Source organism: Cryptotermes secundus, unplaced genomic scaffold (genome assembly GCF_002891405.2).
Source record: "Cryptotermes secundus unplaced genomic scaffold, Csec_1.0 scaffold1089, whole genome shotgun sequence".
Lineage (NCBI taxonomy): Eukaryota > Metazoa > Arthropoda > Insecta > Blattodea > Kalotermitidae > Cryptotermes > Cryptotermes secundus.
In genome coordinates, this window is record NW_019731997.1 from 80,171 (window position 1) to 106,927 (window position 26,757).

Below are 26,757 nucleotides of genomic sequence, written 5' to 3' on the forward strand. Positions count from 1 at the left end.
CTGTCATAAAACGAGTAGTCTGTCTAGAGACCAAGATCCAAATATGGCACTTACTGAATCTGAAGGAGTCAACCAAAACGTTCAATTTCATTCTTTTTGCAATGGAGAGAACATAATTTAAATGAATTACAGTGACAGGTTCCAAAAGAATTCCCAACAGAACTGAACATGCATAAATATTTTGTGAAGTCACTTTTTTAAAATGATATTTCAATAGACTCCACATTGCATTTGAGCATATACAGTTATATTCAGGGCAAAAGGGGAGTCACCATCAAGGTTTCATGGACAGATTGTTAAATTTGTAATAATAATAATATCTGTAAATAAGGAATGTATTATGTACAAAAGATACATGTAGATAAATTACTGCAGGACACGCATCATATTAATTAATATTCACAAATGTTGACTGCTGCTTTTCCCCATTTATGACGAGTCACATTCAGTGTTAGTGGTTCACATCACATTATTCCTTGAATATGACATTGCACATTTCATTACTCTTCCTGTTGAGAGCATAGGTCTTGCCAGGGACCTTCATCACTTTGTACTTTGCCTTGCGTAACCTATGTTTGCTGCCAGGGATCCGCTCAACCTTGTACACATTATGTCTGAAACATTATCATACAGTCATTTTTTACACTATCACCATGATACATGGTATTGCTTATTCAGCTGATTAAGGAAGTTCTTTTATAAAATCCTAAGGAATATCCATATTTCTGTTGGAAGCCTTCCAATGCCCAGTTCACAAATTTGCCACCATATTATTGCATATTGAGTGTCATATCTTTGATTTTTACATTCACTGACACCTTGAAACAGGCATCTGCAAGTCAGAGACAGTTTTCTCAATGATAAAGCTACATAATTAATGATGTGCATTTTCCACACAGCGAAAGGGTAATATGAACACAAATCCACTTTCACAATGAAGGCTGGCAACTAAACCATAATGGCATACCATAGTCATTATGTCTGTAGTAAAGCAAATACCATTATGAACATTTAATTAAAAGTTTTAATTTGCTAAATTTAATTACTGAGTCATTAACCTTTAAATTACAGACTTTTAAATTGTCGAGAGCCTGCTGCGGCCAGAATTTAATTAGCCCTAAGTCTTTAAAGTTGCAGCCTTTCAGAAAAACTACATATTTTCCGTTTTTTTGCAATGTAGAAATACGAACTAAAAATAGCCTGAAAAACAATAATTTCTTTTACATATACACAAAAGAGCATTTTTTACAATTGAAAATATACTGTGATTATTTTGTCATGAACTGCAAAATATCTTTATTATATACAGGATGTCCCAGGAGGAATGTGCCAGACTTTGGGAGGGTGTTCCTTATGTTAAAGTATGTCAATATAACCCAAAACACCTATGTCCAAAGTTGAACGGTTACGGAGATAATGGCCAGAGAAGTGTGAAACTTTGATAGGTGTTACACACTTGTTGATTACCAAATACATATTAAAACTGGCAGGAATATGTGGTTTCTGTAATGTTAATAATGTACGTAACATCACACTAACTTGTGAATGACATGAAGCCACTAAATTGAACTATAAAAAAATTCGCACACCATGTCATAGTTGTCCTTAGGGTTCCAAGCACTATACAGGACACATGAATGGCAAGCACTGACGTAACATGGCTGACTGCACATTCTGGTATAAGCCGACTACATAACTGTACTAAAATACAGTACCTGCTTTATAGTAACTGTTCAAAGTGTCCTCCGCCAGCTGCAATGCAGTTTTCGGCACACATCATGAGGGATTGGGTAGCAGAAGCATTGTTGCCTGGATGGTGATGTATGTGTTCTGCCGCTGCAAAAATACGATCCCGCAGTGCTTCTCGTGAATCGACCTTAGTTTCATAGACTAACGTCTTCATGTGGCCCCAGAGGTAATAATCTAGAGGCATAAGATCTGGCGACCTCGGTGGCCATGCAACGGGCCCACCATGACCTAACCAATGGTTAGGGAAGGATTCATCCAAGTAGTGTCTCATGTGCTGAGTGTAATTTTGGGGGAGCCCCGTCATGTTGGAAGTACATTTGGCTCCTTTTCATTAACAGGATGTCTTCCAACAAACATGGTAACTCATTCCTCAGGAAGGCTTCATACGTGGTTTCAGTTAAATTGTTGTGAAACACAAAAGGTCCGATCAACCTGTTCCCATGCACACCACACCATACATTCACAGAAAATCTCTTTTGAAATTTTGTTTCCATTATCTCATGTGGATTATTATGGGACCACGTATGCACATTTCGTAAATTATTTACACCGTCCCGAGTAAAAGACAGCTCATCACTGAATAAAATGACGCTTAACAATTCGGGATGAGCTTTTATCCAGTGGCACAAATCCATACGCTGAGCATGGTCGCCTGGTTCCAGATGTTGTACCCTTTGATCATGGTAAGGATACTGCTCTTCATCATGTAAAGTTCACCACACCTGCATACATGATACGCCAATGTGAGAGGCCATTCTACGAGTGGACAGACGTGAACTTCTCTGAACCATCTCAAGAATATTCTCTCGTGTGTTTATCATTCGTACATCCTCCCTTTCAGAGCGTACAGAAACACTCATAATAGAACCAGTATCACACAGTGTCTGGTGAATTCGCGTAAATACACTTCAAAATGGAATCCTTCAATTGGGAAAACGCCTGTGGTATTCTTCAACAGCAGCACGTGCATTGCCACCACAAAATCCATACACGAAATGCATATCACAATATTCCATGTGTGAAAACACAAAAGGCATTTCAGCAACTCTGCACAACTAACCTACCAACCATTCACAACGCGGCCGCAATGTACCTTGAAGGAAACACATAAGCTTACAGCTAGTGTGGGCCGTCATCACCACACTCAAGGACAAACATCGATAAGACTTCTCAGCTGACAGGTACAGTCCGTGGACCCACCAGAAGACCACACTTTTCTTGGGTCATTATCTCCATAACCGTTCAACTTTGGACATAGGTGTTTTGGGTTATATCAGCACACTTTAACATAAGGAACACCCTCCCGAAGTCTGGCACATTCCTCCTGGGACACCCTGTATATTATGAAATTCCAAAGGACTTACCCGTAGTTTTTCTCGAAACTTCAAACATTTTGATTTTGTAAAAAATAATCACACTATATACAATAATGGCCGCGCCATAGCTCAAGCGGTTAGCCGTTGGCTTCCCGCTGTGGCGGCCCTGGTTCGATTCCGGGTCTGGTCAAGTGGGATTTGTGGTGGACAAAGTGGCGCTGGGGCAGGTTTTCTCAGAGTACTTCAGTTTCCCCTGCCAATCTTCATTCCACCAACTGCTCCACAATCACCCTCACCTATCATCTGGGGCTGGTACAATAGGCCAGAAGTGGCCGCAGTACAAGGGACTTTGTCCCACTTCACTAGCAATAAAAAAATATATATACAGTAAGCCTTTGTTCAGACTGTAAGCAAGTATAAACTGCGTCACTTCACAGTTTATGATAACTCCATTCAGTGATCACACTCTGACATTCGTGCACCACTGGTCAAAGCAGTCCTCGACACACAGACCCAACATCACACTTTTTACAATAGAAGAGGGTGCTCCTGGTTTTCTTATTTAGCAAACACAAACGTTTTTGTTTCCCTTTGGATGGCCAGTGTTGTGAATGTTTCACCTCTAGTCGACTCAGATGGGACCCAGATGAACTTGGCCTCCCCCAAGAAATGCCACTGGCCGTGATATTCACCTCATGCGACTGTACAATCAAATCTTGCACTAGGATTTCATGGAATTTTTTGTGTGTCATTTTTCGACAGTAAATAGGCATTGAGAATAGTCATGTCCAGAAGGTGGATAAACAATTTCTTTGTCGATTTCCATATCCTCCAGGCAATTCCATAACTATTTATCATCCTATCAGCACAAAGCCCATATGTGCATTGTTGTCTTCAATGGCTTTATACCTCTACCAAGACACAAAATAAGAATGTATTATAAATAAATAATTGACAGTCAGACATTGACTTTCTGACTGATAATTCGCTACTGAAAACAAATCCTTGAAAACGACCCACTTCCTTGCAAGCTCAAGTAGCACTAATCAGCATGCTCAAATGAATATTTACTTCTCAGTTCTGAAAACAAATCTGTGCTCTATTTGGCTGACCTGGTCATAAACAGTCATATCTAAATGTAAATAATATTGAAACCAGTACCGTGATAAACAGTTTCATTGTTCAGAGCTAAGGAATGAACCACTGACTTGACCTCGCATGGGTTTGTTGTTGTTTCAACCCCAGGATGAAACTGCCAGCACTCCCAAAGGGTGCAGGTGTACTGTGTAATGCATTAGATGAATCTCGTTGTGTTAATTGTTAGATATATCTAACATTCATAAGTTAAAGGTTAATAACCATTAAAGGCCAGTCAGCCTTAAACCAATAAGCAGTCATGTGTTAATGCTATACTCACTTAATGACTGAGTCTGGAGATCTTAACTGAAGGCAGAGGGCAACACTGTTGTAGAAATCAATGTCTGACACAAGATTCAGTTTCGCCTCTGTTGCAAGGGTGAACTCCACTTGGCTCCTCACGAATGATGAGTCAACCTTCATGACACCCTGTATCATGATGCCAGCACTAGCAACAAACATAAGCACCATATTACTTTATAATGTGCATTTCTCTACACAACTTTCATCTTGCTTCAATGTTTTCCTATCACTGACACATGTGGGTTAGTCCTCATGTTGCAATGGTCCACCCAAGCAATTGTAATGAGTAAAGATTGTAATTTCAGCAAATTCACAGCTTCCAGAAACAAATAAACGTACTTTTTCTCAACAAGTGAATGTGCATTTCTGTTCCACAAGCTGAGCTGAATTTGTCCAGACAAATCAAATGACACAACACCCATCAAGTTCAGTTCAGCAACGAATCCAGACTGGAGGGGAAGGTACTGTAGATGGTCCTGCAGCAATGCCAGCGTCTGAAACACAAGCATCCAGTTTAACCCTGCAAACTCTGAAGTTTCTAAATAATATGAGGAGTGGTCAGAAAGTAAGTTTAAAAGGCCTATATTCTCCCAGCCAAAGGACCTACTCTTACTGAGCCTATATCAGAAGTATTTGTTTATTCCTGGCAAAACTGAATGTCAATTTCCCTATCATTTACCACTTTTTGGATGTATGAATTAGTTAAGCATGCCTACTTGACTGATACTGAACTGAATGAAAATGACATGCCTTCTACCAAAAGAAAATAGAAAAAAAAACTCATCCCACCATATGGTGTCTCAATTTTTGCAGAGAGTATGTTGAAAATTAGTGGGATGTCAGTAGAATTATCCTGAAATTGTTATGTCTTGGATTGTAACTAAAAAACTGTCAATTACATGCTCTTTAAATTAGTTTCTGACCAACGATCATATATGTAAATTCGGTTCCTACCTCAAAGGAAACACACTCCCCATCCAATACAAAGATGAGGCAGTTAATTGTGTTAAGGAAAATAATTGCTCCTTATCGTGAGACTCGCACAAAACACATAAATCCAATCTGTGGGCAAAATAGAGACTTCTATCATTTTAAAGTGGGTTATACATCTACCAACCACTGTGCTTTAAGGGGTTTACCTGTGGGTTTTATCTACTGTGATACAATTACTATATTGATCCTTTATTTACCTGGAAGGCTGGTGTTTTCTCTGATCCAGTTCCTGACCAGACATGTCCCATGAGTTCACCCTGTCCACTGAAGAATACAAATGGCCGCATTTGAACTCCCAGCGCTGTTATCTCCATGCCAGCAGTGGCAGATTCTTCTGGTTCTTCTGAATCAACTGGCTCCTCATCAGATGAGACGAATGAACTCAGACCTCCAGCAAAGAGACCCAGCTGGAATTAGCAGATGTTAATTCACTGACTATCTGAATACCATGGAGGAATGGCATAACACAAAATTAATGAGCTTGCAACGAAGAGTAAGAACAAGAACATTAGAGACTTGTATAGAGGAATATAAGACTTCAAGAGGGATCACCAACCTAGAAGTAACTTAGTGAAGGACGAGAATAGTGATCTCTTTGCAGATTCCTACATTCTGAATAGGAGGAAGAACTACTTTTCTAAGTTATTGAATGTACATAGGGTCATTGATGTTAGGCGGACAGAAATGACAGCTGAACCATTAGTATCTGATCCTAGCCCTTTTGAGTTTGAAACTGCTATTGCAAAATTGAAAATATATAAATTGCCAGGTAGTGATCAAATTCTGGCAGAGCTTATTCAAGCAGGAGGTGAAGTATTATGTTCTCAGATCCATAAGCTAATTAACTGTGTTTCGAATAAGGAAAAAAATTCCTGATCAGTGGAAGGAGTCTATTATTGTATCAATCCACAAGAAGGGTGTTAAACTGACTGTCATTATTATCGGGGGATATCACTGTCATCCACTTCATACAAAATTTTATCCAATATTCTTCTCTCAAGGTTAAGTCCATACATAGATGAAACTATTGGGGATCATCAGTGTGGGTTTCGACGTAACAGATCAACTACAGACAGATCCCTGGCATTCGTCAGATACTGAGGGTACAATGAGACAGTACATCAGCTATTCCTAGACTTCAAGAAAGTCTATGATTCAGTTGAGAGGCAGTATTGTACAATATTCTGGCAGAATTTGGGATACCCATGAAACTAGTTAGGCTGATTAAAATGCGTTTAAACAAAATGTATGGTAAAGTCCGTATAGGTAAACATTTGTCTGGTATGAAGAAAGCAGTCTTCTGGGATTTGGCACCGTGTATATGTGGTGTTAACCGACGTTTCGGAGGAACGTATCATCTTCAGGGTAGAAGAAAAAATATATAAGAAATCTGCAAGCAAAGAGACCGTGAGAACCGGTAAAAGCAGTCTGCTTCTGAAGATGGAGGCGATACGTTCCTCCGAAACGTCGGTTAACACCACATATACACAGTGCCAAATCCCAGAAGACTGCTTTCTTCATAGTCACCGCCGTGAAAGCCTTAAATCTTACATTTGTCTGGTAATTTTCCTATCCAAGATGGTCTAAAAGAAGGAGATGCTCTATCACCACTGCTTTTCAACTTTGCTTTAGAATATGCCATTAGGAAAGTTCAGAAAAAACCAAGTGTGACTGAAATTAAATGGGACACATCAGCTGTTGGTCTATGCTGATGTGAATCTACTATGTGATAATATCGATACCATAAAGATAAACATAAACTTTAATTGATGCTAGTAAGGAGGTTGGTCTAGAAGTAAACACAGAGAAAACTAAGTATATGTTGCTGTCTCATCACCAAAATGTAGGGAAAAATCATGATATAAAGATAGGTAACAGATGTTTTGAAAATATTTGGGAATGACTATAACAAATCAAAACCTGATTCAGGAGGAAATTAAGATAAGACTGAACTTGGGTAATTCTTGCTACCATTCAGCCCAGAGCCTTTCGTCTTCCCATCTGTTGTCTAAAAACATAAAAATTAGAATATGCAAAACTATAATTTTGCCTGTAGTTCTGTATGGGTGTGCAACTTAGAGAGGAACATAGATTGGGGGTGTTTGAGAACAAGAACAATATTTGGACCAAAGAGAGATGAAGTGACAGGAGGTTGGAGAAAACTACATAATGAAGTGCTTCATAACTTGTACTCTTCTCCAAGTATAATTAAAATGATCAAGTCAAGGAGTATGAGGTGGGCAGGGCATGTAGCACGAATGGGAGAGATGAGGAATGCATATAGGATGTTGATGGGAAAGCCAGATGGAAAGAGAGCACTGGGAAGACCAAGATGTAGGTGGGTGGACAATATTAAATTGGATCTTAGAGAGATAGGATGGGATGATATGGACTGGATTGATCTGGCTCCAGGATAGGGACCAGTGGTGGGCTCTTGTGAACACGGTAATGAACCTTCAGGTTCCATAAAGTGTTGGGAATTTCGTGAGTGGCTGCACAAGTGGCAGCTTCTCAAGCATGGCTCAGCTCCATGAGTGAGCATGGGATTCCACTGCACTTTCACTCACTAACGAATACTATGGAACACAGCCCTTATTAAGAAGCTGACAGTCACCATCTTATCATGAAATTTACCAATTTTTTCCCTCTCATTTATCCAGTCCTTCCAAGGAGTCTCTTCCTCTCAGGTTTTCCGACCAAAACTTTCATATTTGTCATGCATGCTACCTCTCCTGCCCATCTCATCTTCTTGACTTTGTCATCCTAATAATAACTGCGCAAAACCATTTAAGTGCCAATTAAATGAAAAATAAGCATATCACCCCTTTCCCTCTTTCCTCTTCTATCTCACATACAAGTTCACAGATGGAACTCACTGTGAAGATTTCCTGTGATGTTCCCTGGGTTTCCAAGACAACATCAACAAGACCTCTCTTGAGGATCCCACCAGCTATCTCCTGAATTGCAACCAGGCTGCCATTCCCACTTGGACTGGAGAGGAATGACCTCATGAAAGCAGTCGAGAGCCCTCGCTGACCCATCACATGGTAATTGTTGAGCTTCTTGTGTTCTTCTCGTATTATAGACACTACTTGTGCACCAAAGTTTGGATCTCTGTCACTAATCTGGTTAATCCTCTGCAGCACGTACTGTTGCACCTGTGAAGCAGTGTTACCAATTTCAGTGAGCCATCAGCTCTGTTAATAAAGAAACCAAAAGTTCAACAGTGCTAGTTGAGACTTTATCCTTAATTAGTTCAATCTAGTTCCAATTCTATTAACTGTTTATCTCAAATGAATATTAATGTTATACTCTGATGAGTTGTGGTGGACTTACATTAGACACTGGAATCTCACTCATGACTTCTGAGTTTGAACTCTGGTCAGATGTGTGTGTGTGTGTGTGTATGCACGTGTCTGTGTATTTTTCTATTCATGGGTTTAAATCTTCTTCTTCTATGAAAAATAAAACTTCAGCAACATTAAGAAAACCAGGCCCTCACTCTATGGTTCAAAGCCCTTATTAAGCTGCAGGTTCTCTACAGACAATCATTCTCATGTATGCCCTACCCCTGACAATACCAAAACCCATACTATGGATCTACCATCTCTACCCTTGCCTAAGTTGTCAAAAGCCAGAAAAGTCTACACCAGTGGTTCCCAAGATTTCTGCCATGGACCCTCGTTCTCACCCCCTACCCCATCCAAATAATTTTTACTGAAATAAATATAACCATTTGCATTTGTCACTGTAATTAGTAAACTAAAAAAGTGAAGCTACCCTGTAACAGGCCATGGAGGCCCATAGTGTTGTGACGTTGAGGGTCCCACATTATCTAGACAATCGGCTCAAAGATGGCGATAAGTTTGTCAGCCTAACGTGCCGGCCGCGCTTTACTCCCCAGGAAAATTATTTAATTAATTCCTGGTACTCATTTCTGTTAGAGGCTGAGTCGACCCCAGGGCCATAGTGTGGCTGGAAGGATTAGGTAAATTGAAAAAAATCCAATGACCTCATCAGGACTTGAACCCGTGACCTTCCGGCTTGTAGCATAGTGTCTCAACCAACTACTAGTACAGTACAAAAACTATAAGCAAACAACTCAAATTTTTAAGATGACTGTGCTGCACACTGCTCCTTGCTGGCAATGAATAAAGCCAACAAATATAAAAACCTGATCATTCTTTTTTTTACATTAATTTCAAAGAAAAAGTAGGGTACAGCCTTCATTATAGGTGCCGAGGGGGTAGCTGGTCATCTGCACCCCTCCCACAATTAAGAAAGCATAAAAAAATAAACCCAAATAATCTAGGAAACTCATTTAAAATAATCTAATGGCATAAATGTAAGTTTCAATGCAAATTTCCTGCTCCCACCCCCACCAAAGAAGAAAATTCTGGCAGTATCAATGGACTTATATTTGCAAATTAAGAAGACAAACACAATTTAACAATTTATGGACTAACAGACATTTGGCAACTATATGAAAGTATTGTAGAGACTACACCTCACCACTACATCTCACTGCCAATACTGACACACTTCCATGTAACTGTATCTTTGTCTTTATTTATGGAACCATGACTCTGCAAGTGAGGCACATTTCACATAATGCAAGGTCTGTCCAACATGAATGAACATCTCCAGTATCTTTCTTAGTGTCAGACTAAACAGAATGCCTTATAAAGTGGAAACATGAGTAGATTTTTTCACACTACTGAGAAGGCAGATGTTAGAAATATCAAATAAAAAAAAATGATTTGTAATGTTATATTTTAGCATTATGTTGCACTGATTTATGTCCATGATTTATTCAGACCGTCTTACAGTGCATACATTTATTCACCTTACTCTTCTCTCTTGCACTACATGTTTCAGCACTAAAGTGCCATCTTCAGGTGCTTTTCGATGTACGTCGAACTACTTCATTGCATGCCCTGTTGTCTTTATACTAAAATAATTAAAATATATATTCGTCATATATATTGATAAATTTTAAATATTAAAAATATTAAAACTGTTCAGGATTTGTCATCCTTATGTCGTATCTCAATACGCGAGTCACACTTATCTTCTTCTATCAGAGTATTCTTCCTACTTTCATGTGTTTATTGTGCTTTGTGTTGTGTCTTGCTCCTGTGACTGCGTGTGTTATACTGCTGGTATTTGTACACCAACATACAGCAGAGCCCCCTAAATAATATTCCCCAATTTAACATTTCCCTAGTTTAATATTCAATTTCATTAGTTCCTAAGTCAGTAATCTCAGCACTGAGTTTCCGCCATTTAAAGTTTCCCTTAGTTTAGTGTTTAAGGGCCAGTTCTTACCAAGAAACTATACAGGGGTTTTCACTGTATTTGACTTACTTCATAAGTTGGATCTGCTCTCGAGGCCAGAGATAGGAGGAGTTCTCGAAGAACTTCACGGCTTGGTTTAGACTCCAGCAGAATGTCTGCAGCCAGAGTTCTAGAACTGGTGTCAAACCTTTTACCCAGCTGATAATATATCCGTGTCGCTGCTGTCTTAACATCGTCATCCCAAGCAGCAGGTGGCAATGATCGCAGGGCTTTCATTGCAGTGACACTTGTCTTCTTGGTTCCAGACAAAGCATGTTGCAGTAACAGCGGCACAGTGTCTCTAATCCCCAGGTTCTTCAAGCCACGTAAATATTTCTGCTTGCATTCTTCATTAGCACATTTGGACAGACCATCTACCAGTGACATCTTTACCTCCCCAATTACCTGCATATAAATAAGATAATTTGAATTGTTTTGTATCAATGCATGAAATTTGGCTGGGAAAGACAAACGTACACAGTTTTATGAGGAAATAGTTTTAAAAAGTGACGATTTAGAAGAAACAGAATGAGATGGAAGGATAATATTAACCCTTTCTGGTCATCGCGTTCAGAAAAATTTCCACAGCCAGGTTGTCAGGGGTTTTTAAATGCCTGCCGAGCTACTAAGTGAACTGTTTTCCCCAAAAAATGGTGTAACAAGATCATAAAGTTAAAAGCCAAATGTGTACTTACATTTTTGTTTGTTCAATTCTTGGGCCAACTCAATACTGCTATAATATTTGTCAGTGAAATGGCGGTAGTCTTCAGTACTAGACACACTGAGTCATAGTCTGTCCAACAAGGAAAGAACTGTTCTTGAAATGAACGGTTTTTCAGAGTATGGTAAGTTACACACATCACCTGTAAGTTTTCCATAATTTGGAATTATACTGTGAATGTAACCAGTGTCACTTTCAACTACTGCAAATAATATGATGCCCCACTTCTTTATGGGAGGGGGATTACAAGTTTCAAAAATTATTGTGCTTGAACCCAACTATTGATTCATCCATTACAATGTTTTTACCCGGCAAAAAATGTTTCTTAAATTGTTTCTCTATGTGTTTTATCACCCCATGTACACTCTTGTCTTTTTGATGGCCTGATTGCATTATTTGGTGGCATAATTTCCCCACATGCATCATCGCAAATTGTAATGTCTTCCAACCCACCAACACAAAACAAAACTTGTTTTGCTCTCACTCTCACTTTCCGACATTTCATTGCTCGAGTTTTCACTCGCAGTTTCTCCTTCAATTTCCAATTAATCTCATCATAGTCAATATCGAGTTCTTCACCACATCACACAAGGTATTATATCTAGTTTCTTCAATCCAGAGGACCGTGGTTCATCTGAATATAAAATCATGCTACTAAAGGCACAATAGATCACTGTCATCGCGGTGCAAGGGCCAAGAAGGCCCACCCCTTATACATTCAACATGTGACACACCATGATATATAAATACCATTCGTTCCTCAAGAAGTTCAAATTATGACTTCCAGATGGCAGGGGGAGGCAGACAAAACATTCATGCATGAGTTGGTATAGTCTACAGTGCCAACTAGTGATGTATGATCGAAATATGACTGCAGAAACACAAAACAAACTTTGTCGATAGTATATCGACACTTGTCCTTGGAAGTGCAGTCACCTTACTGATTATATATTTATGTTTGACTGGAAAGGGTTAAGGGATCTCAGGGAGTTAATCTGTGAAGCTGGAATGCAGATGGAACTAGGTCAGCCTTGTGTGCAATTGCATGTTTTGGTATTGCCTTCCTGAACATCTGTCACCAGTTTGTTAACACTGTAGTATAACTGTCACACACTGAGCGATGGCTCAAATATTTAATTCACAGTTTCTCACCACACAGACATGAGTTAAGTCCCAGGGTAGTCTGTGTGGGATTATTGGTAGACAAAATGGCATTGGGACAATATTTTCTGAGCATTTCAGTTTCCTCCTGCCACTTATCACTACACCAATGCTCCACACCAACCTATCACTAAGGGCTGATAAAATAGGTCCACAATTCCCCTACAGTGAAAAACAAAAAATAACTGAATCTTATGACTTTGAAGCAATGCAGGCTATCTAACCTTGTGCTGACTGTTCCCTGGCAGCTTCATGAACCGGTTAGTTAAAGCTGCAACTGTCAATACCAGAGTCTCTGACAGCTTCTCTGGGAAGTCTTTGTATGTTAACGTCAGTACATCTGTGGGCATAGAAAAATGATCTTGAGTGTATTGAGAGCACAATATAGAAGGGTGCAGAACTTGTCTGACCAGACATGTTCAGCAACTCTATAACCTTAAAGTCATAGTAATGCCACATAAAGAAGTCCCATGGATAGTGGGGATATCAACAGTCCAGCCTTCCCACTTTCTACCTGTTGTTCTATTCCTCTCTATCTGCCTGAGGCCTATGTAAACCAGGCCAAAACCCTTTTTGCTAGGTGAAGTTGTCACTACCAACATCTGTGTGAACAGTGCAGTTAGATGAACGGAGGTGATTACAGGGAAGTATACGGGAAGGGAACTGTTAAGAACTCAAGGGGGTTGATCCATGGGAACTTCTTTTCATGGCTTCAGCGTAGTGAGCAGGTTGGTGTAGCAGTAGAACTTTATAAAGCTTGTATTTGACAGTATCCAGTTGAAATATTGGTCAGACTGGCCTTCTCATTCTCTTCAGGTATTCAGTATTCAGTATTGAGGGGGTGGGCTTCCCCATGCACTTAGACCAGTTATTGGTCCATTGTGCATCCCCCTTTTAATTTCTACTGTCTCCATACCCTACCGGTATTGGTGCTTACTATCAGCCCCTTTCTGCCAGCGAGGTTCCAACCTTCTACTGGCAGTGGTATCTAATAGTTAGTCCCTTTCTGTCAGAGAGGTCCCCCCTCCTCTGGCAGTGGTACCTAATACTTCCCCCATCTACCACAGGCATTGGAAACTACTTTGGGCGAGAAACTTTTTGGCCAAATTTAGCTCAGAGGTCTCCTAGAGACATGAGGTTCTTTTACGTGCCGTAAATCTAAGACACGGGAGGGACTTGCTCCCTGAATTTTTCCGCCCTTAAAAATTCCACAACCTCCGCCGGGTTTGAACCCGCATACATTGAGTCATGAGGTGGGAACGTTACCCCTAGACTAGGGAGGCCGCTTTCTCTTCAGGTAAGTGCCAAGATGAAAATTATGTTTCCCATTATGTGATACAGTGTAAACTGGCAGAAACTGTTTCAGAGGACCAGCTTCCTACTAACCTGAAGATTACAGCAGCAGAGGCCTCCTGAATATTTTTAATATCTGCCACAATACATTACATCACATCCGACGCAAAAGATATCTTCACAGTCACCATTATAAGAGCCATAAATCTCACACAATAACACTTTATAGGGAGGAAAAAAACAATTTAGCAGATTACATGATGTCACGTCCCAGTACAGAATATACTGCTCATTCAGTCATGCTTTGGATAGTTTTTCTCATTTCCACCAAGCAAATGGTACCTCAATTACACCACAATTACTTCCAACCAGATCCTTCACAGTTCATCCATCATCATACTATTTAATCCTATATAGTCCAGACGCTGAAGGTGTTGTAAAATATGATAGTAATCTTCATATATTGTTGAGGTATCAATTATTTTTTTACTGGTTAAATAAGATCCACCTCATTTACTTGTACCATAACAAATTAAGTACAAGGAGCCTCACCCTTGATGACCTGCTGCTGTGGATGTGAGCCGAGTGAGAGAGCCCAAAAGTAACGTTCATTCATGTCCAGGTCTGACTCCAAGTCCAGATGGAGGAACTTCCTTGCAGCCTCATGTGCCGCTACTGTCTGTGTAGCTCCAACCAAGTCACACAACTGCAACCTCAAAAACACACAACTCATACTTATTTCCTTACTGCAATGTCTTGGATGAGATTCAATTGCAATTAAACAAATTATGGGAGGGAGTAATGATCCAAACATTTCTGTTTACATGGACAGGTCACTGGAAATAATATCCCAACACAGTTTTCTGTTTCTACACAAAATGCCCACTAACACAAATTCCCTCTGCATGACAGCTGTCTATGACCAATCATACTATCATTTGGGTTGACACTATGTAGCCTTATTGTCCAAAAACAATGGAACCTACTTATCAGACTATGTGGTATCATAACCCAGAAACCAATAATATTGTGACATGTTGACCCCTACCTCCCCAGCGGTACGTGGCGGTAATGTAACGCTCGCATTCTTACGGTAATGGGCGAGTTCCCGCCCCGCCACTCCCCTCCGCGGTGACGTCACCGAGGGATATCGCAGTCGCTAGGCAACGCGAGTCAACAGCGGCGACGTTACGATAGTAACAGCGGTTACCTCCGCTAGCGTTACATAGCAACACTGCGCCAGGCAAAGAGGGTGCCTATTACGCGGCCGTTTTCCGTATGGTCCGATCGAGGCTACATGAGGCGCAGCGAAGGCTATTCACGGTCAGTTCTAATGTGGCTACCAGCAGTTATAAAGTAACAGTCGCCGAGTCGAGACGTAAAGTCAGCCAGTCAGTTGTATTGTGGCATTTGGAGTGTGCTAATTGTGATACTGCAGATAGCAGTAATCGTAAATCTGTAATTTGGGTGATTGTAAGTGCGAATGTGAAATAAAATTCGCTACATCAAATACATCATGAAGTTATTTGTCGCGATATACGCCCGATACGCGACAATATATATCAGGCAGCGTTTATTCAGTCCTGAACAAACTTATATGATTCTGAGATTGCAAACAAGCATAGCCACACACAGTTTTCAGCTGGGTACAAGTAAGACAATGGAATATGAGCACATAGCATATAATAAATTCAAATTTATGCTACTGCATCTAACACAATATAATTGTGATTTATATGGCTGAAGTTTTACTTGCTTTGATAATGTGTGTATATAGAGTGTGATCTAATGACACATAAAAAGGTTAATAAAAATGTGAGTAACTCATTTCAAATGCCATGTAAGTTTACTGGAGCATCACTACCCACTACACTGATGTAGGGGCTTGTCTCCAGCTCAGAATTTTCACATCCAGTGGTAGCAGGTGGGAGAAATCTGTGTGAGATTTGAGGTTCCCACAGTGGTGAATATCAAGACAACTGCTCTCTGCGATGTGACACCATGTAGTCTGTTAGAAATGTATCAATGTTTCAGAGGGGCCTGCTGACTGAAGGCACCAGGTTCCTCTGAAAGTTTTACCAGACTACATGGTTTCACATCCCAGAAGACAGTAATCTTCAGAGAGATTTTGTTATAAATATAAAGTTCTGGGCTTTTGAGAAACTATCCCTTGGCTCAGAAGTCATTAGACAGAGCATAATTTGAAAGAGAGAAACTGAAGGTACATACTGTTCTAACGGCATCTTCTACCGATTATATCTTCTTTTCAAGAACATAAGATCACAATAAGAATAGGACAGGTACAGTTCATTTCTTTGATTAACACACACAAGGATTTCCTTTGTACGTTAATTTAGATGCTAAATGGTACGTACAGTATATCCTTGTTTTTTGAACTCTTCAAAACTTTGTAAATATCTTCCATCTTCGATTCCCTTGCAACATTCAAGAGTTTGATGAATATAGTGGCTGAGCGTGTTGTTCCAATGTTCTCATCTTTCAGATGGTCATGATTCTCCTTCACAAGTTTATGTAGCTAGAAGATAAAGATAAACTAACATGGGAACTCCTAAGTCCATACTGTGTTTAGCAGATTCGTATTTATTCCTGCATTTATTAGACTTAATAAGTTTTCAGAGTTGTATTTGGGTTTACTATTTGATTATTAACAGTTATGAAAATTATATGCTTACATGTATCCTAAGAATTTCGTTTTACATTAAATCTTCCACTACCAAAGCACTTTCTGTCCTGTACATTACTTGAGGGAGTAGAACAAGAACCAAAAGGGCCATACATTGTCACCCTTACATATGATCTTACATCACATTGATGAAATAGCATTTCAGTATCAAAGCCAAATCAATGAGTGCAAGAGTAAACCAGTTATGAGCTATAGTAACCATAACTGAGATCAGAAGGGTAAAGTCTATGATTCATTATTAAACTTCAACTCCTGAAAAAAATAATTATTCACAGGGATTTTTTTATCCACACTTTATACCCACTGAAGGGACAATAAATAATTCAATATACAAACTGTGTGTAGGTTATGTTAGTTTTGATCCAGGTTTATATTAAACAGAAGGAACAATCAATGTTGTATCAGATATACGGTTTTATAGTTCTGATTCAAACTTTATGTCCATTACAAGAAACAATTAATAATGCAATATGAATTCTGTATAGGTTATGCAGGTTTAAATCTAGGGGCCCCCATACACACACAGTTTGGCCTCCTGTTCAGCCTGCACTGTTGAAGACTGAAAGACAAAACTCAAGTGTGTGGTGCGGCCAGCCAATCATTTGGACTGTAGGAAACCGTCAGTTCTACCTGCAGGACATATCACATGATAGATGGAACGCACATGTGTGACGATACCGGCAGGCCAATCACTCAGTTGCTGCTGCTGTCTTATATTCTTCAGTACTGTTTCGCATTGTATGTCATTTCTCAAGAACATGATATTTTGAAACTTGCACCATGATTTTGTAGTTTGTGCTATGGCGACATGGTCAAAGGACTTTTTACTTGAATTTATTGGAGAATTTCATGGCCATCCTTCTATTTGGAATGTCAAGAGCAAAGAATACCACAACCGTGAGATAAAAGAGAGTGCTTATTCAGCACTAATGAAAAAAGTTAAAACAATTAATCCTCAAGCTAACAAGGAAACTGTGTTGAAGAAGATCAACAATCTATGTATCAGTTTCAGAAAGGAACGGAAGAAAGTATTGGTGGCTAAGAAATCTGGAATGAGTAGCGAAGACCTCTATGCAGCCTGCTGGTTCATCTGCGCGTGTATGGGGAAGGAAAAGGAGAGAGCAAACTGTAAAAGTTTTGCCTGTAAGGTCGATCAGAAGACCAAGCTGTGTGTGTATGGGGGTCCTAATTTTATACTCAACAGAGGGAATAATTGCAAAATATTGCATTACTTAGACATTTTAATACTTTTGAACCATATGTTATGTCTATTAGAAGGAGCAACTAATAATGCAGTTTGAATTGCATAAATGTTACATTATATTTCATCTAGGCATATACTTGGCAGATGGAAAGCTTAACGTTGCACTATATTTCAGTTTTCTTAGATTTGATTCAGGTTTTACACTCTCTTGAAAGAGCAACAATAGGAACAATTAATATTGAATTACATATAGGCTTTGTTTATTTTGTTCTATATTCTGTGATCATTAAGGAACCCTAGTAATAAATTATTTTATGCCTTGTTTGTTTTCAGTATGTGACAGATTTAAATTTATTCTTTGGGTTTCAAAAATGTTTATTTTTAAAATATAGCACATAAGTTTTATGAGAAATCTTTAACCCACATGGCACTGTGGGGTTAATTGTTCTGTTACAAACATAAAAGAGGAAAAAAGGAAGCATGTGGTAATTTAGATACAATCTTTGATATAATCATGGCTGATTCCTGTTCTACCCAAAATTCAAAAACTCAGATGTAACAAACAGAATGAAGTGGAGTATACAGTCAAATTGTCCCTGGCACAAATTTAAATTTGCATTTCACCTCCTTGATCCTACAAGTGTCCAATTTGCAGTCTTCCCCCCTTATTCTTCTTTAGAGTTTAACAGATTTTTGGTCTACTTACTGTAGGACAATCTTCTTGGCAGGCTGGTGGCTCCCTTTCTGTTACCAGAATTTGTTTTGTAAATGTTGTCTTTAAATTTTTCTCTATTTCTTGAACAGCTTCTTCAACTGATGAGGTTTTGATTGGCAGCACTTTGCCATCAGTGTCTGAAAGAAGAGGGTAACAGGGCTGGATAGAGCAGTTTCAGCACACAACTTACCTTAATTTGGCAGAAGTAACTATGACCTACTAGAGGTTGTGAGATACAGGTAGTAATGATGACATCCTCAGTGAGGTTGGCTGAACTATGGCTGTGTCTCTGGTGGGGGTACATCATGGACCGGGGGTGCATCGGGACACAGCTTTGGGACACCTCATGGTCCCGCTGGGCAAAGTCAGTCTTGGGGTCTGGATTAGTATGACAAGACAGGATTGGTGGCTAAGCTCCCATAAAGGACAATGGCATTTTATGACCGGAGCCTCCCATGCGGTTTGCCTGGGATGAATGCAAGAAAGCACTCATATGGGGGTAGCTCCAGCTACTTGAGTTGCTTCCCTAGAGTACCAATAAGGTAGTCAACACTCTTAAAACAGTTTAGCCAACCTATGTGAAGAAGTGGGAATTAGGGGTGGTTTGCCACCCCCAGGGGTGATCCTTTCATGCAATTCTCCCTGGTTGCAACCACATGGTTAGCTAGTGTCACACTCCTAATGGTCCTATGGGACACCTCTTCTCATCCAGAACATGCACTTTAGATCCTGGAGGTTCGTGATGGTCTTATTCTCAACAGGACCAGACCACCTAAGCCAAGGCGTGTGGCATTGTGCTGAGGTCTGCATGGCACTGGGGTAGAAATTAGCTGGCAACATAACAACAAATCAGGTTATCTTCTGGAATCCCAGGAGAACCAATTGGGAGTGGTACAAGGACAACCTAAAGGTGAATCTGGAGATTACGTCACGAAGTATACACATTATAAGGGACATAGGTCGGTCTGTTGACCAGCTGCAAAAGGCACCTATTATTCACCTATTCTATTATTCACCTATTATGAAAATTGTCCAGCCAAAGCCAGTCGCTCGCCAAGGATGGCACCTTGGTCATCTCAGTAGGAGAATATTGCAGTAAATGAAACCACAGATCAGCTGGCAAGAACACGATCTGAACAGTCATTCATAGGACCTGAACCAGCTTGCGGCAACTCAGTAGGAGAGTATTGCAGGGAATGAAACCGCAGATCAGATGGCAAGAACAGGATCTGAACAGCCGTTCATAGGACCTGAACCAGCTTGCGGCATCTCAGTAGGAGAGGATTGCAGGGAATGAAACCGCAGATCAGATGGCAAGAACAGGATCTGAACAGCCGTTCATAGGACCTGAACCAGCTTGCGGCATCTCAGTAGGAGAGGATTGCAGGGAATGAAACCGCAGATCAGATGGCAAGAACAGGATCTGAACAGCCGTTCATAGGACCTGAACCAGCTTGCGGCATCTCAGTAGGAGAGGATTGCAGGGAATGAAACCGCAGATCAGATGGCAAGAACAGGATCTGAACAGCCGTTCATAGGACCTGAACCAGCTTGCGGCATCTCAGTAGGAGAGTACTGCTGGGAATGAAACCACAGATCAGCTGGCAAGAACAGGATCTGAACAGCCATTCATAGGACCTGAACCAGCTTGTGGCATCCCAATTGGAGTTGCTAAGAAAGCAGTCAGGGACTAGGCGAACAGAAATCACAAAAAACATTGGGAGTCCGTAACTGGACCTAGGCAGGCAAAGGGACTTATACTAGGGTCATCTGCCAGAAGAACAAAGGATCTGTTGAAATTAAAAAGAGACCAATTAAGATGGGTGGCAGGACTATTTACAGGACATTGTCACCTAAAATGACACCTTTTCATACTGGGACTGACAGATGACCCAACTTGTGAAAGGTGCCTAGAAGATGAATCAGCCACACACACATCCTGTGTGAGTGTGAGGCCATCATAGCTTATCAAAGATCTTGTCACTTGTGCCAGTTCTTTATGTAACCAAGTGACTACTATGATGGCCCCATAAGCAAAGTCCTACACTTCATTCAAAGTGGAGGATTAATAAAGGATTAATCAAAAAGGGAAGCACAATAGATTTATAAGGTCGCAGTGCAAGGGCCGGATTATGATGCCCCACCATCTCTCTGTCCATCCATCCATCCATCCATCCATCCATCCATCCACAAATCATACCTCTAATTCAACCAAACATTCTCACTGTGAATTTAACCTGCCAACTGGTAACAGGTGAAGCCTCAACCAAGGACCAGAGTCATGTTAACATAACAGGTGGCTTGACTTACAATGGTAGATATGGACAGGGAAGGAAATATCTCTTCAGTACTACATACTTCAGTACATTCCTTTATACAGTTTCTGAATATGTGGAGCATAACATAAACAATTAGTTTTAATTATTTCGTTATCTGTGTGTTTGTTTAAATTTTTGTATGATGACCTTCATGTCCATTTGTTTGGAGTTCTGTAATGATATGTATGTATGTATGTATGTATGTAGACATTCCAGAGGGGCAGAAGAACCCAGGAAAAGATAAACACTTGTTACAAGGGAAATTATTACAATGGAACTGCAGAATTCATTCCTACATGTATTGTTGTTGATAACAATTGGTATAATGTTTTAATACTCTGTAAACAGCTTCATTAAAGAAAGAAGTCTGTACTAAGTAAACAGCATCTGATTGATCCCCACTTCCAGCCTTGGATATAGATATGGAACAGCAGGAGGGAAAATCGGCCTCATTAATATTTTTGTCACCATAAATCTCATGTGGACCACACTGAAATTGAACCTGAACCCCTAATATGAGAGGCTGATATCTAATCACCTTAGCTATAGCATGACCACAGATTTACTGCACTAGTGGCTAAAATAATTTCATTTATTCTCTAACAGAAAATGTTACAAACATTAACAACAAATATAGGTAACTTGCTTAACTTTCATCCTCCCATCTGAAGTTCTTAACACAGAAGGGGAAACTACGGTGTTACATATAAGGGAAATGTGTCATCCCCCCTGGCTTAAACAGTAATTCAATCTCGGTGATGTACCTGTCAAAAAAAGGTGTTGCCTTGCGCTGACAGAGCCCCCAGCATCCTTCCACATCTCCACCACCATGTTGTGTGTCTCACTTGCCATGATGGACTTCACAACAGACATATCATTTGACAATACATACTTCGCCTCCCTCTTCGAGGTAACCGATGTTCCCATAACCTGGAATAACAAAACATCATATGGTAAACTTCAATTCTGTAAACTGAAAAGAAAGAAATTGTGGTTAAGAATACTTCTGTAGCAGAACTCAAGGACTTCAGGTACTGTGTAAATATATTCTAATGCATTAGGATCCAGGATTTTCTATATAACACCAAGGTCTTTGCTACATGGGTAAGTTAAAGAAGCAAGGGACACTTATCAAAGAAATAAAGGGCATTATGAAACAGAAAGAAGCTATTATGTTGCATAATAAACTTGAACATGAAATAGAAAAACCATTTTTTTATGAGACAGAATCTGAAACACAATTCTAGCATGCTGTATCATGAAACAAGAAATACCTCAAAATTACCTAAAATCTGCAGATCTCTTCAGCCCTTCTTGTTAAAATTAAATTTAGTCTTAATGAATTGTACTTTTGAAAATGCAGAAACTGAGCAAGACAGCTCAAGCAATAATGCTTGTGACTTATATTGAGAAGAACCCAGTTGAAATCTTGTCTAGGGCACCAACTATACTGAGATATTTTGTTTCCCTCAGTCCCTTTAGATAAATGCCTGCATAGTGCCTCAAACTATGCCATGACCTTTTCAACCTATATCCTTTCCATTTCATTACCTTAATGTTCTATGCTATACAGTCTGAGTTACAAGCAATACCATTTAAAAAACATGGTAAAAAAGAAAGTAAAGCTATCCCTGTAAGAAGCCATGAAGGGCCATAAGCTTGTGAGACATTGAGGGTCTCACATTATCTAGACAATCGGCTCAAAGATGGCGGTAAGGTTGTCAGCCTTATGCACTGGCCGAGCTTTACTCCCCAAGAAAATTATTTAATAAAAAACATAAATACTGTAAATAAATAAAAATACTAAACCACAGCAGTAAATGCTAGTTGTACCTGTTAACTTCCTTATAGTATCTCATATTTTTATTTCTTGCTTGTTTGCTTGTTTAATGGAATTTAGGGTGCATGTGACTTAATGTAAAATTTGTATCCACTGAACTTCGTATCACGTATGATCCAGTACCTTGGACCCTGGCAAAAATTCTTCATTCTGATCATAATGCACTTACTTTGTCAGGATGTAGGATGAAAGGCACTGTTTTCCCTGAGATGCAATCAGTCTTGGTCTTGAGGAACGTATGTGGATCTAGTGACTTGTATGATACCTGACACTTGCCAGATGCATCCTTTTCTGTTTGAGTCACATCTAAAATCTGGAACTGCACACAATATATGTTAAACTGAGGTCATTTATATTTTACTTTAGGGATATGCAAAATTAACCTCTTCTATACACTGTACATTCTTGCTTCTAATCTTTATTAATTGAAGTGAAATTCTGAAAACCATATAAAACCGAGAATCATGTGATTATTTTTAATGACTAACAAGTTACTCCTTTACCATTTCTCTATTCACAAACAGACCCAAGGTAACATTTCACCAAAAAATGGTATTCAATGTCAAAATACTTGACAAAGGCAACATTTGCATATGAATTTCTGGGGAGACAAATCTGGTGAAAAAGTCTTGATTTCAATTTTATAATAAATTACATACTAAAATATCCAGAGGGTCCACATCTTTAAGGGGGCACCAAAATCATTCCATCTGCAAGTTATCTGTTATTCAGTCAGTAATTAAGACCTATTTTAATGTGAATGGCATTACAAATTAATATGAAGCTGTCCAATAATTTCCATATGGGTTCAATATTAAGAATTAAAGGAGCTTCACTTCAGCATCTTCATGGTTCTTCATGGCATGATAATGATATATAAATCTACACTGATCAAAATCAAGAGCTTACTTACCTGGAAAAGACTAGCAATCCCTTTTTTGAGGTTCACCATGGACAGGTCTTCACCCTCTGCAAGAAAAACATGCTCAATCTTGCCTGTATTCCAGTGCACCAAGTATGGCAAGTTCTTCAAGTCCTCCAATTTGGATGTGTGTACCACAAACCCCTCTGGTTCTGGTGCTTTTCTAGACTTGATATGCAGTTGTGGTGAAGACAGCTACTGGCAAAGACATATACTATTAATGTCGTGCAGTTTCCTCAGACACCTTTTTATAGCTTATTGGTTGAACGATAAATACAGGCAATTTAACTTGGGCCCTTACAGCTGTGTCACACTGTGATAATGTAAGGTCAGTATGCAACACAATTCAACAAAACATTCAACAGGTTTTATTATATGTATACAGTGACTCAGTGAGGGCATGTGGAGGTCTGTAGCTGCATCACAGTAAAGATAATTTCCCCCTGGCTCTTAGAGTCATGACATAAAATATATATAACAAGCATTTATTCCAGACATCAGTATCACTGGGGTTGTCATTCATTGTTATTTTTACTACTACTACTACTACTACTACTACTACTACTAACACTACTGCTGCTGCTGCTTTCAACACAAAATATTTGACATAGAGTAGTAGTAGTAGTAGTAGTAGTAGTAGTAGCAGCAGCAGAAGCAGGAGTAATTTAAAGGATGATATTTGAACATATAAAAGTATGGTGAAATGGAGAACTTCATAATTTTACTCTTAATCCAGTACTTCTAAGGTGACTAATCCAGGCTGATCTGCTTTGTAAGGCGGGTAGCGCACAAATAAAAATGACATGTACATACAAAATTTTGATCAAATTCAAGGGAAGAGACCATTTTTGAGACTTGAATGTTGGAGGATATTATTAAAATATATCTTAAGATATGCTGGATATGAAAATTAATTTAACTGGCTCAGTACGGAGTTCAATGGCGGGATCTTTTTTTAACACACTACTGAGCCTTCGGGTTCTATGACAGCAGAGAATTTCTTGGCTCTGTGAATCAGTAACTTTACATATTTAAACTGCATCATGGAGCATATATGCATATTCGGAATGACAGGAATAAATACGGCCCTTGCAGGTGTTATGTATTCCATTGCAATTTTACCTCTCTTTACTTTCTTACAAATATATATTGGTTTCTTTCATGTGTACGAAAAGCCTAATTCAATGCATTTAAAACTAAGCTGGCAGCAAAACCATATCTACTCCATTCCGTTGTATGAAAATTAATATCTATACTTAAAATTTAAAAATCAACATAAACATATTCTAAAGTGAATAAAATAAGATTTTGTAAAATCACCTAGTAAGTTGCGCTTTGCGGTAAATATAAACACCACGTTGGCAACATTTCGATACCTCGAAAGCGATGCATTGTCGCTCGAGGTTTATTGAACATCGAATGAAAACTCAAATATACTGATAATGGAGGGAACATTGTCAAAACCATTGTTCTCAGAAAGTTACGTGGTTATCCAATAGTAGCGGTGTACTTATAACAATTTTCGAGTAGCGCTGCAACAGTACTGATATTTCGTGATTATTACAGAACGTGTGTATATTTATAGAAAATCTTTCATTTCACTGTGCAAATCAGAATTACGAACGTAAGAAGAAATGTGCGTCAAGACATGTTCACTTTACAAATTGTGGAGAGGGAAGTAACATACTCGTAAAATCGCTTAGTGCGACAACAGAACTTGACGGAAGGGCATTGTATGTGGTTTCATAATGCAGACGAACAGCTCATCGTGGTTGGTGAGTGTATTCTTAATTCTAGAATTGTTTAACGTATTTCTAATTATTACGTGTAGAATTAATGACATCAATGGTTGACGACTGATAGTAACAAAAACCTGGGTTAAAGAGTAACAGTAGATTTCTGTGCATTATAATACTTCATAGATAATCGGCTAACACTGATGTCTAAGGAGCGTTTGGTCGAGCAGCTAGTACTTTTGCTTCGTGTTCTGCAGGTCCCAGGTTCGTATCTCGACTCGTAAACCGGTTATCATGACTGAGGAAAATACATGAATCGCATGCGAAATTAGAACACATCCTTATGAAGTCATTATTCACTCGTCACCACAATATTCGACACTGTAGTCTAAGCTACTGAATCTGCGGTGAATAAACCTATACGCGTATGTGAACCATAAGACTGGTGCTAGTCATGTTTAGTGGTGCTCAAATGTCTCACAGTCTGTGGTGTGAATAAAATTGGGCCTCCCAGCGTTAAAAAAAAAATTAACTTAAAATGTGAGCACGATTATGAACTTTCTGGTTCCATAAAGAAATTACATGAGGGCCTTGAATAGCTGAGCAACTATCAGCTTCTCACGAAGGACCGAGCTCCATAGTGTTAGTTATACTGACCTCTAGTTGGAGCAGCTTGTCGTTGGGGTCGAAGGGGCTCTGCCACAGCACCCCGACGTTAAGGGTAGCAGTAACCTGATACCCGACATCCTTGCCGACCCGGGGCCCCGACTCGTTGAACAGCACGGTGCTCTCCAGGCGGTACACGTGTGCTGTGCCGAGCTGGAAGTGCCTGGACACAGCAGCGGAGCCAGCGGCTGGGAATGAGAGAAGCACGAAGCCGTAACATATCAGCGGCCATAGCAACAGCAGCGTCGCCACCGTCTTCAACATGGCTACTGGCACGGCGTATGGTAACGTGTCGGCATCATTCAGGAGTGTCTTTGCGGATGTTTGTATATCGCTACCGAAACATAAGGCGAAAGGTCGGCGTGTGACCTCGGAATTTGCAGGCACGTCCTCGAAACACCGCACATCCGATGGCCGTAAAATTTATTACATATTTGTTTTTTTCCAAAAAAAAAATCGGATTTCTGTATGCACAGCTCTTGTTATTTCATTACATTAAACACAAAATTTGAATAGGAAATCTTCCAGTCTGTGGTTTCATAGTTAACAAGTACGTCTCACATGTCTGTCCCTTTAAAGTACAGCAGTAAATGTATGTACAAACTGCTTTAGTAAGATTTGAGGCTTTCACGGCGGTGACTA

General features: G+C 39.6%; 1 protein-coding gene across 2 annotated transcripts in view; it reads right to left on the minus strand.

Moving 5' to 3' along the window:
- Window positions 1-319: 319 nt before the first annotated feature.
- The window catches only part of LOC111867508 (microsomal triglyceride transfer protein large subunit), a 46,289-nt gene continuing 19,851 nt past the window's right edge, over window positions 320-26,757 (minus strand). For both annotated transcript variants that reach the window (XM_023857453.2, XM_023857452.2), the window contains 14 exons: window positions 26,107-26,303; window positions 23,705-23,908; window positions 22,961-23,110; window positions 21,716-21,881; window positions 18,625-18,770; window positions 16,386-16,546; window positions 14,563-14,723; window positions 12,942-13,057; window positions 10,866-11,240; window positions 8,375-8,656; window positions 5,696-5,905; window positions 4,845-4,999; window positions 4,483-4,650; window positions 320-614 (listed from right to left, as the gene is read on the minus strand). In XM_023857453.2, coding sequence (XP_023713221.2) covers window positions 470-614; window positions 4,483-4,650; window positions 4,845-4,999; window positions 5,696-5,905; window positions 8,375-8,656; window positions 10,866-11,240; window positions 12,942-13,057; window positions 14,563-14,723; window positions 16,386-16,546; window positions 18,625-18,770; window positions 21,716-21,881; window positions 22,961-23,110; window positions 23,705-23,908; window positions 26,107-26,303 — 2,636 coding nt within the window. In that variant the 3' untranslated portion in view covers window positions 320-469. The remainder of the gene's footprint in view (window positions 615-4,482; window positions 4,651-4,844; window positions 5,000-5,695; window positions 5,906-8,374; window positions 8,657-10,865; window positions 11,241-12,941; window positions 13,058-14,562; window positions 14,724-16,385; window positions 16,547-18,624; window positions 18,771-21,715; window positions 21,882-22,960; window positions 23,111-23,704; window positions 23,909-26,106; window positions 26,304-26,757) is intronic.